This window comes from Quercus robur, chromosome 6 (genome assembly GCF_932294415.1).
Source record: "Quercus robur chromosome 6, dhQueRobu3.1, whole genome shotgun sequence".
NCBI lineage: Eukaryota > Viridiplantae > Streptophyta > Magnoliopsida > Fagales > Fagaceae > Quercus > Quercus robur.
Window position 1 is genome coordinate 23,038,276 of NC_065539.1, and position 14,600 is coordinate 23,052,875.

The 14,600-nt window shown below is 37.6% G+C and overlaps 1 protein-coding gene across 1 annotated transcript in view; it reads left to right on the plus strand.

The window, feature by feature from the left end:
• Positions 1-13,886, plus strand: part of LOC126690005 (WAT1-related protein At5g64700-like) — a 29,787-nt gene extending 15,901 nt beyond the window's left edge. The window contains exons 2-8 of the mRNA XM_050385152.1: positions 10,696-10,947; positions 11,024-11,086; positions 11,260-11,376; positions 11,829-12,081; positions 12,511-12,669; positions 12,998-13,149; positions 13,456-13,886. Of these exons, the coding sequence (XP_050241109.1) occupies positions 10,696-10,947; positions 11,024-11,086; positions 11,260-11,376; positions 11,829-12,081; positions 12,511-12,669; positions 12,998-13,149; positions 13,456-13,624 (1,165 nt within the window). The 3' untranslated portion in view covers positions 13,625-13,886. The remainder of the gene's footprint in view (positions 1-10,695; positions 10,948-11,023; positions 11,087-11,259; positions 11,377-11,828; positions 12,082-12,510; positions 12,670-12,997; positions 13,150-13,455) is intronic.
• Positions 13,887-14,600: the final 714 nt, after the last annotated feature.

The window sequence follows — 14,600 nt, forward strand, 5'->3', positions numbered from 1 at the left end:
GAGTTTTTTTCTTTCTCATACAAACTAAATGTTTAGGCTCAATAAAGGATAAAAGCTATACCAAACCAAAATTCTATAAAAGACGAAACACACCAAACCAAACTTACTATAGAAAAGCTATTCACGCTTTTTTATATAGGTAGTATTAGTAGAAATAACAACCACCTCACTGGCCCACAGCACCAGTGCAAATTTTTATTTTATTTTATTTTTATAGTTTTATAATTAAAATGAATGTCTTGATTTTTCAATTATTTCACTTAATGGATAATGAAAAACAAGCTTTTATTTATTTAATTATCTTCATTTTTTGTTAGGAATTTTTTTTGGGTATAGTTTCTTAGGTGATATACCTTAAGGTGTCAATGTTTGACCCAACCCGTGAATACGACATGAACCCGACACGGGTTTTTGCAGGTTAGAGTTGGGTCTTAGCGGGTTTGGGTCATAAACAGGTCGACCTGAATACGATACAAGAAGAAACATGTCATAAGCAGTCAACCCATGTGACCCGCAATAGACACATTTGACACACCAATTTATTCTTGTTAATCTCAAATGACACATTGAACACAATCCGTTTAACTCATATAACAAATAAATATTCATTTTATTTTAGATTTTTCAAATAATTTTTATATCCAACCTATATTTTAAACTTAAAAAGAAAAGTGAGTAATTACAAAAACTTACAAGGGATATAATTAGAAATTGAAATGGGTTGAGGACTTGAAGTGTATGCATTACTTTTGAGATGTAAATTTTTATTTTATTATTTTTTATTTTTAGATGAATGTCATATTTAACATTAAGCAGGTTGAAATGGGTTGTGTTACATTTGCGTCAACCTAACACAACCTGTTTATTAAGCGTGTTAGGTGGGTTGGGTCAAGTCAACCCGCCTTATTAACAGATCAGGTTAGGGTTGAAGGATCATAACACGATTATTAAATGAGTAGGGTTTAGGTTGAGCCATTTAGTTGAATAACTCTATCTCGACACGACATGAACTCAACATGCTAACCCGACTTGACACCCTTCACCAGCCCACGACACTAGTGCAATTTTTTATTTTATTTTATTTTTATAGTTTTATGATTAAAATGAATGTCTTGGTTTTTCAATTATTTTAGTTAATGGATAATGAAAAACAAGCTTTTATTCTTTTATTTATTTATTTTTTAATTCTCTTCATTTCTTTGTTAGGGATTTTTTTTTTTTTTTTTGGTATAGTTTCTTAGGTGATATACCTTAAGTTCCTCAATTCAATTCAAATACGTAATTAAATTAAAGTAAATTCTCATTGGGGAAGATAATATTTATTTGGTCGATGCAACTATATGCATTTGAATTTAATTGAAAAACTTAATGTATAACATCTAAAAAACAATAAGTATTATTATTTTCATTAATGGTTGAACACATAATTAGACCCAACAATGAGCAAAACACCAGTTATTAGTGGAAATTGTTAAGTTATAAATTGACCTCAATTAATCCAAATTACATGCAAATCCAAATAAGGCACAATAAAATAATCAAACTAAATTAAGTGGAACAAAAAATAAGTTTGACATAGTAATTTGATCATGATGGGGGAAAACCCTTGCAGGCAAAACTCCACTGGGTGAGTTTTAGGTCACCATCTCTGAATAATCCATTATCAAGAATAGATGTTACAAGTACAAGGAATCTTACCATAGCTATCCCAAAGTACCTATCTACAATAGAACCTATTGATGTAAAGGAAGCTCAGCTCTAATCCCCAATTGGACTACTTCTTGTAACAAGATTCTCATTTGCACAAATCTCCTATTTGTGACTAATAGCACAACAACCTCCTTGATTGTTGTAGCTTTACAAAGTTCATCAAACCATCCTTTGATGAATTGGCAGCAGCTTAGTACAAAACTCTAGGCACACAAATGTCGCAAAACTTCTGTTATGCTTGTCTCTTTGTGTCTATGACGATGGCTATAAAATATATCTATAATATGCTATGGAATCCTAATATACGAACCCCTATCAAGGCCCAAGTTATCATGGGTTAAAACGGAAAATTATTGTTCAGTTTTTTGGAAACTCGATAGATTGAGAGGTGTTAAGATGTATCAAGATTCATTTATTCTTGATAGACTAACAGGTATCGAGATCTTTTGTTTCAACTTTTCTTGAGCAATTTCTTAAGCAATCTTGTGTATTTAATAATACCACTTGCTTATTCAACCGAAGTCTTCTTAAACACACAAGAAATTAAAACCTTTACATTAAAAAAATGCCAATACATAAATTAAAAAAAAAAAAAAAAGACCTTTACACAAATTTTCAAATGCTAACTTTAATGATTTCAAATTTGGATTAAAATAAAATTGTAAGGATTTATTCAAAAGTAACTGTTTTTACCATTTTTTGGACAAACAAATTATCCCCTTATGGCTTGACCCAAGAACAACTTAGTCTCACAATCTTTTTTAATTGTTACATTTTGATCCCTAAAGTTTAATTTAAAAAGAAATCCTTAAGGGTACTTTGGGTGGAATGGAACTCTTAACGATTTTATTTTAGTCTAAAAATCTTAATGGTCAAATATAAAAATTGAAAGTTTGTGGACTAAATTGTGAATCGTACAATCACAAGAATAATAAATTTTCCTTAAAAATAATTAATTTATCCTTTTGCAAACAAAATGCCAGTTGTACTAAAATTTTTACAACTACTTTTTGATGGTTTAAAGTTTTAGATCAAAATGATTTACAAATCATTCGAAACAGCAAATCATTTTACTATAGGATTATAATTTTCTGAATTTGTGAATTCTAATTTCCTGGAATCACAATTCCATATCATTAGTAAAAACTTTTAGTAATGAGTATATTATGATTTCACGAAATCACAGTATATTTTTCTGAATTGTGAAGCCATCCAAACTGTTCTTAGAGATGAAAATCCATTTTTGCTACCAAGAATTCAATTTAAGGAGAGGAAAAAAAGATCTAAAACTTTTCGATACAAGATAGAAATTTTACTCTAATCTAATTTAAGTGTATATGTGTGTGAAGTTTCTACTCAAAAACTTGAATTCTGGCCTTTGCCCCCTACCTCACAAAAATTATGTATTTGTGGAGTGACCATCACGCCAAGAATGTACGGTGATAACCTTTGCATAAGGTTTCAATATTCATTCCTGGATATTAATATTAATCTAATGGGCTTTAATTTTACTACACAAATTAATTGTTAGATATTAATATTGATCTAATGGGCTTTAATTTTACTACCCAATTTAATTGTTAGATATTAATTAGTCCATTAATATTAATTAAATCTATTTTCCAACCTCTGATTAATTAAGTCCATTAATCTAATTTAATGGGAGTACATGTTAATAATGGGGTAGAGGAGTTTTGATCTATTAATATAATTTAGTTACATGTTAATAATGAGTTTAAATCTCCAGTTCCACTTTTTCTGCACCACTCTATACTCCATCAATAAAAACTTGCCATATATTCACCTAATTAATTAAATACTACCATTATTAACTTATTAATACTACTGTGGGGTCCAATAATTGATGGGCCAGGCCCACTTGCTGATGGAGAGTTCAAAGGCCTAAGCCGAAAAAGAACATGGCCCGAGCTCAAGAATAATAAGGCCCAATTGGCCCGGAGAAGCAGCCGAGGACAGTGCAGTCCTCGGCTGACCCAATGATCCACCAAGAAGAGGGGCAAAACGGTAAGGGGACATGCTTGAAGGGAAATCTAAAATATCTAGAAAAGGCTGCTTTTACCATCTTCCCCATGCGTATCTCTGCGCCTAACAGAGCCTTATCCCTTAACTTTATTGACCACTCCCAACAACTTTGGGTTTGGATTGACAGGACAAGTATCAGTCTTGGAAATGTCGACCCTACACGTGGACGAAGGAAAGTGAATGCAGACTAGTATAAAAGAAAAATTAAGTAATCGAAGAAGGGGGGTTGGGACGACGGTCCAAAAAAGAAAGGCTCCCAGTCTACCTCCAGAAGAAAGGCCCTAAGGGTGAAAGCGCTTAAATCACATATGAACACCACCAGAACCACCACTGGGCAACCAAGGCCTAGCCTTTCGAATCCACTCTCTACAAATGATATTGTTTGGGCCCATTCACGTGCGAACCCAACTCTACTGCGGTTCGTCGCGAAACGTGTCCCTACAATTGGCGCCGTCTGTGGGAAAGGCTTGCGTGTTAGCTTGAGCGGTGGTGAAGTTGAGCTTCTGTCGAACAAGAGTCTATGAGGGTGCCTTTATGACCGGCGACACATTGTTGCTATTCCAACATAAGTTCCCATTAGGGGCTACGTCTCACAGTGTCAATGGCATGGACAAGTCTAGGGGCTTCAAACATCAGACTAGCTTCCCCCCACCTTGTTCGAGGAGCTAAACCTTCGGAAGATAAATAAATAAAGAAGAATACAAGTTTTGGACAGAACCAAGGCCTTGTATGGTCCTCGGACCCAAGCCTTTAGGGAAACCAACTACTTACAAAGACAATACAAGTTTTGGACAGAACCAAGGCCTTGTATGGTCCTCGGACCCAAGCCTCTGGGGAAACCAACTACTTACAAAGAAAATACAAGTTTTGGACAGAACCAAGGCCTTGTATGGTCCTCGGACCCAAGCCTCTGGGGAAACCAACTACTTACAAAGACAATACAAGTTTTGGACAGAACCAAGGCCTTGTATGGTCCTCGGACCCAAGCCTCTGGGGAAACCAACTACTTAAAAAGACAATACAAGTTTTGGACAGAACCAAGGCCTTGTATGGTCCTCGGACCCAAGTCTCTGGGGAAACCAACTACTTAAAAAGATAATACAAATTTTGGACAGAACCAAGGCCTTGTATGGTCCTCGGACCCAAGCCTCTGGGGAAACCAACTACTTACAAAGACAATACAAGTTTTGGACAGAACCAAGGCCTTGTATGGTCCTCGGACCCAAGCCTCTGGGAAACCAACTACTTAAAAGACAATATAAGTTTTGGACAGAACCAAGGCCTTGTATGGTCCTCGGACCCAAGCCTCTGGGGAAACCAACTACTTACAAAGACAATACAAGTTTTGGACAGAACCAAGGCCTTGTATGGTCCTCGGACCCAAGCCTCTGGGGAAACCAACTACTTAAAAAGATAATACAAGTTTTGGACAGAACCAAGGCCTTGTATGGTCCTCGGACCTAAGCCTCTGGGGAAACCAACTACTTAAAAGACAATACAAGTTTTGGACAGAACCAAGGCCTTGTATGGTCCTCGGACCTAAGCCTCTGGGGAAACCAACTACTTAAAAGACAATACAAGTTTTGGACAGAACCAAGGCCTTGTATGGTCCTCAGACCCAAGCCTCTGGGGAAACCAACTACTTAAAAAGAGAATACAAGTTTTGGACAGAACCAAGGCCTTGTATGGTCCTCGGACCCAAGCCTCTGGGGAAACCAACTACTTAAAAGACAATACAAGTTTTGGACAAAACCAAGGCCTTGTATGGTCCTCGGACCCAAGCCTCTGGGGAAACCAACTACTTACAAAGACAATACAAGTTTTGGACAGAACCAAGGCCTTGTATGGTCCTCAGACCCAAGCCTCTGGGGAAACCAACTACTTAAAAGACAATACAAGTTTTGGACAGAACCAAGGCCTTGTATGGTCCTCGGACCCAAGCCTCTGGGGAAACCAACTACTTACAAAGACAATACAAGTTTTGGACAGAACCAAGGCCTTGTATGGTCCTCGGACCCAAGCCTCTGGGGAAACCAACTACTTACAAAGACAATACAAGTTTTGGACAGAACCAAGGCCTTGTATGGTCCTCGGACCCAAGCCTCTGGGGAAACCAACTACTTACAAAGACAATACAAGTTTTGGACAGAACCAAGGCCTTGTATGGTCCTCGAACCCAAGCCTCTGGGGAAACCAACTGCTTAAAAAGACAATACAAGTTTTGGACAGAACCAAGGCCTTGTATGGTCCTCGGACCCAAGCCTCTGGGGAAACCAACTACTTAAAAGGAAAGACTGCGTTACACGGATTCTCTAGTTTGTCCTCGGATCCTCAACACTAAAGGGACCAGTATGGAATGGAGTAACGTGTTTCCAAAAGCATAATCGAAGTCATGCAATGCTCGGTCACTCCCTTGGATGAATTATTTAGAATTTGTCGTTCTCAGACAGTATTCTCGTGCTTATTACAGAACGTTCAACCGTTATCTCGGTTAGTTTCCTAAGTTTAACTTACTATGAGTTATTATTATTATGCCTGATAGTGTCGGTAAATTAGAATTAGTTGGATTGTGTTTCAAGAGTTCTTGCTTTAAATACCACCGAGGAGAAACACACACATGGAGCACACCCATTCACAAAGTAGTGTTGTCAAAAGAACAGCATTCAAAACAAGTAAAGAAATTTCCATTTTTTCTTTTACTAAAGCAAAGAAATAGTACAGCGTACAATGAAAAGCTGGAATCAGTTTGTGTCAAAGCTCACTACATAGCCAAAAAGAAAGGAAGATACAAGAGAATAAGGTAAAGCCGAGGAAGTAGATCAGAGGAGAGGTTGGCTACAGCTCTAAGACCTTGTTCTTCCTCAATGCTTTCACATGCCCACAACTCAAACAGCAAAAGAGACCCAACTTGAGCCTGACACCGCTGAAGGAAAGGTGCAGGGAGTTGGAAGTTGAGGGGCTTTCTCTAAATATTTGCCTGCCACAAGGCAGAGGCGCTGATGGCGGAGAATCTTTCTTCTGACACACCAAAATTCTGGCATGAACAGAACTTGCTTCGGATTTTGACTAAAAGGGGGAGAGATATCCTTTCCCCTCGACCGAAATGGAGTATTCTCTTGAACTTATGCTTCCTGTGCCCATACCTCACTATTTTGAGTCTCATGAGGGCACGGCGCTTCCGTGGCGGAGAGAGTTCCTTCTTCCCAACCCTCGCCTCAAGCATGTTGTGCTAAGGGAGGACAGCACTGAGTATAGGAGCTGTGACTTGGGAGAAAACTAAAGAATTGGTGCGAGGGTGAAGTAACTTTCTTTCCTATTTATTTAAAGAGATAAGGTGGTGGCATTTAATTCACGCAGCGTCCCAAGGAATGCTACAGACAAGATGGCTTAGGCTCAATCTCCAACGCCACCTGCAACCAGGGGATTAAAGGAGTATCTGGAAGGTGCACCTCGAACATTGGGACGCCAAAAAGTACTACGTAACCAAAAACTACATAAATACCCTTTAAGTTGTGGGCCAAGTGAATTCGCGGCCCAGGCCTGTTCTGCATGGGGGCCCAGGGGCAATGGCCCACACCGAGGGATAACCGTTGCCGAGGACAACTTCCTGCTCGGCACCTCGTGAAATACCTGAGGAAAGGGAGAAACTGAACTCAAAAAGTTTTGGACAGAACCTAGGGCTTGCATGGTCCTCGGACTCAAGCCTATGGGGAAACCAAGTACTGAGAAAAAACCTAGGTTTTGGACAGAACCTAAGGCTTGCATGGTCCTCGGACTTAAGCCTATGGGGAAACTAAGTACTGAGAAAAAATCTAAGTTTTAGACAGAACCCAGGCGTTACGAAGTCCTCGGACTCAAGCCTTTTGGGAAACCGACTACTCGAATGGGGAAGGTTCTCGGCTCAAATACTGTAAAAGGTTAAAGCCAGTATGTTAAAAAGATGGCGAAACGACCCAACTTTCATTAACTTAAGGAAACTGTCCATTTGGCGAGTGACATGTCCTCGGATAGTTACTTCCTACACCGTATCGAGCACTTAGTCCTCATCTTGGCTAATTTTAAGTTGAGTTTCGTTCCTCACTGGTCGACTTTGCTATGTTAAATAATTTTATTAAAGTTATGGTGACACCTTTTTATTAGCAAACATTTTAGCCTTAATTATCATTGATTCAAATGCTATATTACGGTGCCGAGCAGCATTTGTAAACTTGTAAAAATATAAAAACATAACATGCGAAATAAGGTAACAGCAACTTTTATTAATGTGAAAAGTTATTACAACGTACAAAGAAGGGCTTAAACAAGCCTATACAAAAGATGAACTGCCAAAGCAACAATAGCATCCGCAATACAGATAAGTAAACAGTCAGGTGTCTTTTAAACTCGCCTTCAAAGTCTCTCCAATCTCTGCCTCAGTACTGCTCATATCAGGAGAAGAACCTTCTTTAGAAAAAGATGAAGGAGAAGGAAGAAGAATTGGAACACATGGAAGCACTTCAGCAAGCTCTTGTCATCAAGGAGCGCAAAGGAAGAAGAAGATGGAGGACATGAGCAGAAGATGGAGGAGATGAATGAGGAAGATGGAGCACATGAGTAAAAAAAGGAGGAGAAGAAGAGGGAAGAGATGAAAAGAAAGAAAGAGGAGCAAAAGAGGGAAAAGGAAAAGTACCAGGATGGATCTGGTGGTGGAAAGAAGAAGAAAGAGAGGCAGAAGGAGGCGCCAGTGAACAAAGAGAGGAAGAAGCAGGGGCACTTAGTCCCTGCCCCAGTCCTGACTCCTAACACACTGGTGCCATGTTAGATAGGCTCATGACAGAGCGGAGGGTGGTGATAATGGATGTCTTTGACTCGGTCACATCGAAAGTAAGATGTGACGAGTCCCTGCTTCGGATTTTGGCTAAAAGGAAGAGGAGACGAATCTTGAGTCTCCGCCATCCTTGCCCTGACCGAACCATCTCGAGCTTTATTGGGACATGGTGTTTTTGGGAGTGAAGTGGTTTATTCATGGCTGACTACTGTGGTGAAATTTCTATCGAATAAGGTATAATCAGAGAGAAGAGGTGGACTCTGGGAGGAATCTGAGGGACTCAGGTATGAGAAAGTAAGCTTTTGTCTTCTCTCTTTATATAAGGGACGAGGAAAAGAGTACATAATACGTTCAGACCTCCAAGGAAATCTGTAAACATGAATGCATCCGTTTCATTCCCCCACGCCATCAAAAACCGTTGAATCTGGGAGGCCTCGTAAAGGGAAGACATTAAAGGCGCGCTTCAGATAACCAAACGGCATAAACGCATCGTGCGCAAATCAAGGGAAACGTCTTGTAGGCCGGTACATTCTCTAGGCAGGTGAAGAGTCGCCAGCACCAGTCAAGGGATGAATTAAATGAGCCATAATAAAGGCTCGGTATTACCAAAACCCCCCTCTCCAACCATGATGTCGGACAGCAGGGTTTTGAGGGGCTATTGTGGGGTCCAATAATTGATGGGCCAGGCCCACTTGCTGATGGAGAGTTCAAAGGCCTAAGCCGAAAAAGGACATGGTCCGAGCTCAAGAATAATAAGGCCCAATTGGCCCGGAGAAGCAGCCGAGGACAGTGCAATCCTCGGTTGACCCAATGATCCACCAAGAAGAGGGGCAAAACAGTAAGGGGACATGCTTGAAGGGAAATCTAAAATATCTAGAAAAGGCTGCTTTTACCATCTTCCCCATGCGTATCTCTGCGCCTAACAGAGCCTTATCCCTTAACTTTATTGACCACTCCCAACAACTTTGGGTTTGGATTGACAAGACAAGTATCAGTCTTGGAAATGTCGACCCTACACGTGGACGAAGGAAAGTGAATGCAGACTAGTATAAAAGAAAAATTAAGTAATCTAAGAAGGGGGGCTGGGACGACGGTCCAAAAAAGAAAGGCTCCCAGTCTACCTCCAGAAGAAAGGCCCCAAGGGTGAAAGCGCTTAAATCACATATGAACACCACCAGAACCACCACTAGGCAACCAAGGACTAGCCTTTTGAATCCACTCTCTACAAATGATATTGTTTGGGCCCATTCACGTGCGAACCCAACTCTACTGCGGTTCGTCGCGAAACGTGTCCCTACAACTACCATTATTAATTAATAGTAGTAATTAATTAATTAGGTGAACATGTGACAAGTTTTTATTGGTGGAGCATAGGATGGAGCAGGAAAAGTGAGATAGAAGATTTGGACTCATTAATAATGGAGTAGATTTGTAGATTTTCATTATATAAGCCAGTGTATATGTACAAGTACAATTAAAAATAATTATAATTACACTATTCAAATTATACATTTTTTTAAGAAAATGTTCAAATTATACATAGTATTAGCTTACACTTTTTTAAAACCATACATTTCTAAAAAATATATATATATATATAAAATTTAGAATTTAATTAGATTTATAATTTTCAGGTTTTGCACTCAATAATTCACTTGCCACAAATTTTTTTTTTTTTAAAAATTAGATGGACGTATGGCTCAAAATTGGACTCCAATTAAAATTCAATTTAGAATTTAATTAGATTTGAACTCCTCGATTTTTACATTCAATAATATACTTGGCACAAAATTAAAAATTAGATAAGACATATGGTGCAAAATTGAGTATTAAATTGAAATCTAATTGGATTTTCTTTAGATTTCATTAGAGGAAGAGAGAGAGATTATATATATATATATATATATATATATAAATAAGGGCCCCTCTGCCCTAGTGTAGGTCCGTCCTTAATTAGGAATCATTTAATATTAAAATGCTACAACAGAGTATTATCGATATTGCTTAGAGAATCGATGCACCATTAGCAACCATTATTATAATCATCCTTTTTTTTGACGAAATTATTATAATCATCTTAACAAAACAAGGTATGGGTTATTTATTAATGATTTTTGTCATTTCTCATCATTGAGGTGCCTATATAAACCACTTTCAGTCTTTGTGATCTACCTGAACATAAAGTCCAAGAGGTTCAAGCTTATATCATTGTCAATGGGTTCAAAGAAGTCATATTTGGCTGTGATTTTAATACAAGCTATATATGCTGGCATGATCTTACTCTCCAAAGCAGTGTTCAATGGTGGCATGAACAGTTACATTTTCATGTTCTATAGACAACTAGTTGGAACTGTTTTCTTATTCCCTCTCGTCATGATTTTTGAACGGTAATTATATATGATTTCTTCTCTTTATGCTGTTTATTTCATAAGAGTAACCTTGTTGTTTTGTTTTGGATTCCAGGAAGAATGCAACACCGCTGTCATTCATGATCTTCTGCAAAATATTTGTGCTTGCTTTTGTGGGGTATGTATGATTTTTGAAGCTTTCTCTTGGTGCCCTTGAAAGAAATGCCTCTTAACTTGTAGTCATTTCAAGAATGTAATGAATTTACATTGTGAATTATGTTTGAAAAGTTTGATATTGTTGATATGGAGGAAGTTTTAGATCTATAATCTCCCAGCTATTTTGCATTTCAGGATTACTTTGTCCCTGAATATTTATTGTGTCGCCCTTATTTATACATCTGCAACTTTGGGTGCTGCAACAGTAAATTGCCTTCCTGTCACAACATTTTTCTTCGCAGTGTTGCTCAGGTAGTTATTTGCGATCTCTTTTTTTTTTTTTTTTTTTTGGGTCACATAAGGATTTTATTGATTAATTCTTTCTTTCTTTCTTCATCATTTTCTTAATGTTATTGAGAAAGAAAACCAAGAAACTAGATAGTCTGTAATGTTTGTAGTAAAAATTTGTTATGTTAGATACTCCGGTAAAAAAAAGTACTTTGCATAAAGAAGCTCCTATTTTTAAAATTGTCAATGTTTTTTTTGCATAAAGAAGCTTCTACCCCTGCATTTCCCCCTTGGGTCAGCAGTCAAATTCCCAACTAAGGCTCATTTATTACCAAAATTTTGAAAGTTTTGTGTTTGATCAAAAGTTAGTTGCAATAAAATTACCAAAGAAGCTGTAAAATTATACTAAATTTTTATGCCTGTTGAGTCAGTTCAGTTATATTTATTAGAGTCAATTGACAGTCACTGCATTGCAGGATGGAGAAAGTGACCATGAGGACAATCCCTGGGATTGCAAAGGTTGCAGGTTTGATAGCGTGCATGGCTGGTGTGATGATCCTTGCATTTTATAATGGCCCTCAGATGAAACCCTTAATCCATCATCCATTATTTGGACTTCATAAAAACCAAGATCATCAACTTCATGTTTCTTCTGGCAAAAATTGGACACTGGGATGTTTCTTCTTGTTCATTTCAATCATTTGTTGGGGTTTGTGGCTTGTACTTCAGGTACCACTTTAGGAGATTAATTTGTGCTACTTATCAACCACAAAATTGCTCTAACCAAGGATTAAAAAATAATAAAAAAAGTAAAAAGAAAGGGAAAATTTTGAAGAGAGTCCATTTACTAGATCTCCCATGTTCCATGTCAAATCTGAAGCAGTCAGACCACATGTCACTCTTTCTAGTTACTAGGTCATATCTGATATATGTGACTAGAGGCTGGGTTGTATTACCTCCTAGGGAACATTACTTTGCCTTCTGCTTCTAGGGACAGCAGTGGAAGCATAATTGGCAAAAAAGTGATTTTAAAATCTACTTTTCTCTTGATGATTCACATCATATATTTTAACTTATATATTATATCTTTTCATTTCCATAAGATGCTAATCCATGTTTGTAATAACTAACCAGAGTTACTGATTTTGATCAATACAGGCTCAGGTTCTCAAAATTTTCTCTTCAAAGCTTATCTTCACCAACCTTCAGTGCCTATCAAGTGCAATTCAGTCATTTGTTGTAGCCATTGCTTTTGAAAGAGACCCTCATCAGTGGAAGTTGGGCTGGGACCTTAGACTACTAACAGTTGTCTACTGTGTAAGCAGACAAATAATCCTTGGACATGTCTTCCCAATACATTGGATGGTGTGGTATCCTAAACCCACAAGAGTTAAAAAAAATGATTCTTGAATGACTTAGCGAAAAAGAAAATTTTGGACTAGTCAATTTGACATAGAGCTTTCTGGACTTAACTTTGATATTCCCTCTTAAACTAATTGATTGATACTTGAATAGAGATAGGACGTTTTACATGGTCAATGACCTAATGTATATGAATAGTCACCCTAGTTTCTATTCTTTTTTCATGTTTGAATTTGCTTAGCAATACAAAAGAGATGACAAAGGCAATTGCATTCTCTGACAGGGAACCATGGTGACTGGAGTTTCATACTACTTACAAGCATGGGTGATAGAAAAGAAGGGGCCAGTTTTCCAAGCCATGTCAACACCACTAAATCTGATAATTACAGTCATTGGCTCGGTGTTTCTCTTAGGCGATGTCATTAGTTTAGGCAGGTGAGTTAGTCCAGCCATAACAATATAGTTTTTTTTTTTTATTATTCTTCAAGTAATGCATCTTTAATTTATTTGATTTTTTGTTAATGGGGGAAGACTGTTATTTGGATAACTTAGTGACCTAACTTGCTCTGATGATCACCCGTGAACTCTTTTCTTGTTGACGAATATGTTTGGAAATCCCATAAAAACTAAGTTGGCAGTTTTTGATGTTTCAAAATTAGTGAGAGACAGTCTTGGTCATTTTGTTATGCAATTAGGGAGGGAAATTTATGTGTGACATTAATTATCTTTCTCTGTTTGTAGTGTCTTAGGTGGGATCTTGTTGGTTGTTAGCCTTTACGGCGTTTTGTGGGGAAAGAGCAAGGAACGAAGTGTTGAAATCCCAAGCGGTGCACAAGTTCAATCTGAAATACCACGTATAGAGTCGAAAGAGGAAGAGGTGGCTAGTAATGAACCACCCTCGCTTGTGTGATATAGCCAGGAGTTCAGTATTTTAATGCAACCAAGCTCCTCGAGAAGGCATGAGAATTGATTGAACTATTTGCCAGTGATCGCTCCATCCATATTTCAAAATTATGTGGAACCATAATCATTATGGAATGCATGAATTCCTACCCTCAATATGAACTAGTTTCAACTCTCCCTGTACTTTCGCTTAATGAAGTATTAACCAACTCAAGTTGGTGTCTCACGAAGAAGAGGTTACTAGTTTGAATCTCTCCTTCCTCTCTTTGATGCCAAAATTCACATATTAATTTTTATATATATATATATATATATATATATAAAACTAATAATATAGGAACTTTTGACATTTCGTATTTCCACAATTGTGCTCATTGTTGTACTGAGGACTATCAAATCAACTAAATGAACTTATATTACCAACTTATTTGGTTGACTACATGAATCCATTTTCCAATATCAGGATTAACTAAACATTATTCACTTAGCCTTATCTAAAGCTTGATTATCTATTAAATCTTAAGGATCACTTTTTTTTTCCTCACTCCTTTCTCTCTCTGTTTTGTATTTGATTGTCCTTCAACTTCTTTGCTCCTTCAAGTCTTCAACCTAAGTCAACTCACTATTACTTACCTGCACTTGTAACTCTTTTATCAAGATGGAAAAACATTGCTTATATCCTCTCTCTCTCTCTCTCTCTCAAAATAAATTCTTCATTGACCAAAAAAATTGGGAGGAAGTTTCCCTCTTCCCCTTCGCTACACAACAAAGAACTGGGGATAGAGAAGATGGGAATAGTTCCCACCATATTAAAAAAGAGCCCATTTTACCAAGCTATGGACAAGAAATTTGGCCTTGCTAAAGAAATGAACAGCATTCCAGGAACAAAAAGACACCAACAATTAATTAATATCTGCCGTCAATGATTCTATGGACTAATTAAGGGGACAGTTGAAGTTTGGATTGGTTGAAATATGTTGGGT